The sequence below is a fragment of the Suricata suricatta genome, chromosome 11 (genome assembly GCF_006229205.1).
Source record: "Suricata suricatta isolate VVHF042 chromosome 11, meerkat_22Aug2017_6uvM2_HiC, whole genome shotgun sequence".
Lineage (NCBI taxonomy): Eukaryota > Metazoa > Chordata > Mammalia > Carnivora > Herpestidae > Suricata > Suricata suricatta.
In genome coordinates, this window is record NC_043710.1 from 50808281 (window position 1) to 50811068 (window position 2788).

General features: G+C 36.7%; 1 protein-coding gene across 1 annotated transcript in view; it reads right to left on the bottom strand.

The window, feature by feature from the left end:
- Nucleotides 1–2546: 2546 nt before the first annotated feature.
- Nucleotides 2547–2788, bottom strand: part of LOC115271781 (olfactory receptor 56A3-like) — a 1050-nt gene continuing 808 nt past the window's right edge. Inside the window, exon 2 of the mRNA XM_029914731.1 lies at nt 2547–2788. This exon is cut by the window's right edge and continues 23 nt beyond it. Coding sequence (XP_029770591.1) covers nt 2547–2788 — 242 coding nt within the window.

The window sequence follows — 2788 nt, forward strand, 5'->3', positions numbered from 1 at the left end:
AAATGGTTTTTCTGCTTCTGTTGTAATGATCATATGGTTCTTATATTTTTCTTTTATTAAGGTGGTCTATCACATTGATTGATTTACCAATATTAAACCATCAAACCAGGAATAAATCCTCTTGATAGTGGAGAATGATTTTTTAAAAATATATTGTTAGATTTGATTTCCTAGAATTTTGTTGAGAATTTTTGTATCCATGTTCATCAGGGATATTGGCCTATAGTTTTCTTTTTTAGTGGGATCTTTATCTGGTTTTGGTATCAGGATAATGCTGGCTCATAAAATAAATTTGTATGTTGTTGTTTTTTCTTTCTATATTTTGGAATAGTTAGAGAAAAATAAATATTAACTCTTCTTTTTTTTAATATTTTATTTATTTTTGATACAGAGAGAGACAGAGCATGAGAAGGGGAGGGGCAGAGAGAGAAGGAGACATAGAACTGGAAGCAGGCTCCAGGCTCTGAGCTAGCTGTCAGCACAGAGCCTGACGCGGGGCTCGAAACCAAGAAGGTGAGATCTGACCTGAGCTGAAGTCGGACGCTTTAGTCGACTGAGCCACCCAGGCGCCCCTTAACTCTTCTTTTGTATATTATGTAGAGAGAAAGCATGCGGGAGAGGGGCAGAGGGAGAGCGAGCATCATCAGCAGGCTATACACAACGTGGGGCTTCACCCCAGGACCCTGGGATCATGACCTAGGCTGAAATCAAGAGTTGACATTCAACTGTCTGAGCCATCCAGGTGTCCAATATTAACTCTTCTTTAAATGTTTTATAAAATTCACCTCTAAAGCCCTCTGGCCTCGGACTTTTGTTTGTTGGGATTTTTTAATTATTATTGATTTAATGTCTTTGTTATCAGCCTGTTCCAATTTTCTTTTTCTTCCTGTTAAGTTTTGGAAGCTTATATGTTTGTAGGAATTTATCTATTTGTACCAGGTTGTCTGGTTTTTTTATGCTCTAATCTTGATTGTATTCTTTTTTTTTCTTCTGGCTTTAGGCTTCATTTGTTTTTCTTTTCTGGCTCAGTTAGGTAAGAGGTTAGGTTATTTATTTGAGAGTTTTCTTTCTACTTGAGGAAGTCTGTATTGTTATCTACTTCCCTCTTAGGACCACTTTTGCTGCATCCCAAAGGTATTGAACTGTTGTGTTTTCATTTTCATTTGTTCCAATGTTTTTTTTTTTTTATTAATTACTTTGACTTCATGGTTGACCCATTAATTGTTTAGTAGGATTTTGTGTTGCTTAACCTCCATGTACTTGTGGTCTTTCCACTTGTTTTCTTAGATGATCTATCCATTGCTGGAGGTGAAGAGTTAAAGTCCTCTATTTTTTTATTATTATCAATTAGTTCCTGTATGTTGTAATTAATTTTTTTTATATATTTGGGTGTTCTCATTTTGGGTGCATACATTTTTATAATTGTTTTATCTCATTCTTGGATAACCGGGATACATTCAATCATTTATTCAACATGTATTCAGTTATGAATTTCACAAACATTTAGGGGTCTATGCCATATACTGAGCACTTTTTGTGCACTGGAAATGCAGCAGTGAACATAAAAGACAAAAATTCTCACTCTTCTGCTGCTTAAATTTTAGTGAATGTAGGCTGACTAAACAAATAAATGAATAAATGTAGGTCATTAAATAGTGATAAATGCTGTGCAGAACAGGAAAACAGAGAACGCGTAAGGGCATTGTGTTTTGGAGGAATATTGTTGGGTATTATTTTAAATACTGTGGTCAGGGAGACCCAACGGACATGAGGGAAGGAGCTATGTGGAAAAGGAAAAATAAGCAAAAAGTTCCAGAGGTAGGGCTGTAGTTCATGTTTTTGAGCAGCTGTTAGGGAGGCAATTCTAACTGGGGGACCAACGGAGGAGGTCAGGTAGGTAAAGGAGTCCCATCTACGGGAACGACATTCATCTCTCTTCTGTGCTTATTTATGTATTTTAATGTAACTCTTAATACATTGATTTTATATGTTTTTGGCTTTTCCACTGGGCCTTTTTGAGTAATGAAACCAAGATTTATGGATATTAGAATCCTATTTTTTAGTTCTGTGCTAGACATAAAATACCTTTCAATAAATACGTTTGAATGCCTGAGGGAAAGGTTAAGACATAATGCTTATTTTCAAAAATTTTTAGCAGTCTTTTTAATTTCATTTTGCTTTTCCGAAGTCAATGCACTATCTTTAAGTACTTCTACTTCCCATCAACCACACACCCATGACACTGACTCTAAATGGGATTTAATCAAGAGGAGATAATGAGGTGTAATCCTTGACTCATCAAAATCCATAGCTACCGGGGTGGGTGCCATAATGAGAGATTATACATCTATACCCTTAGTCACTTCCAGAAAATGATGGAATGTAAGAAATGTGACGTAACTGTGGGTAAGAGGGAAGCCATACAGTTCATATCATCAGGCATGTCCAGAGAGAAGATTCAGACTATAATTTTATCTCCAAGTCTCCCTGCATTCCAGTAGTGATTTTGAATGTTCTTGGTTTAGAAAAGTCAAGCTAGAACACAATTACTTGCTGCTCTCATCTACCCTCCTCAGTAATTTCCTAATCCCCTCTTTAATCTCCTGGGTCCGTACCCCATAGACAATGGGGTTGAGGGCTGCAGGAATTACATGGTGTAACACATTAAGTAAGACAGGAATATCTGGGGAAATTTTTTTCTTGGCAATGTGAGTAAAAACAAACACCAGCAGGATGGTGCTGAAGAAGAGGATGAGAATGAAGTGAGAGCCACAGGTGCTCAGAGCTT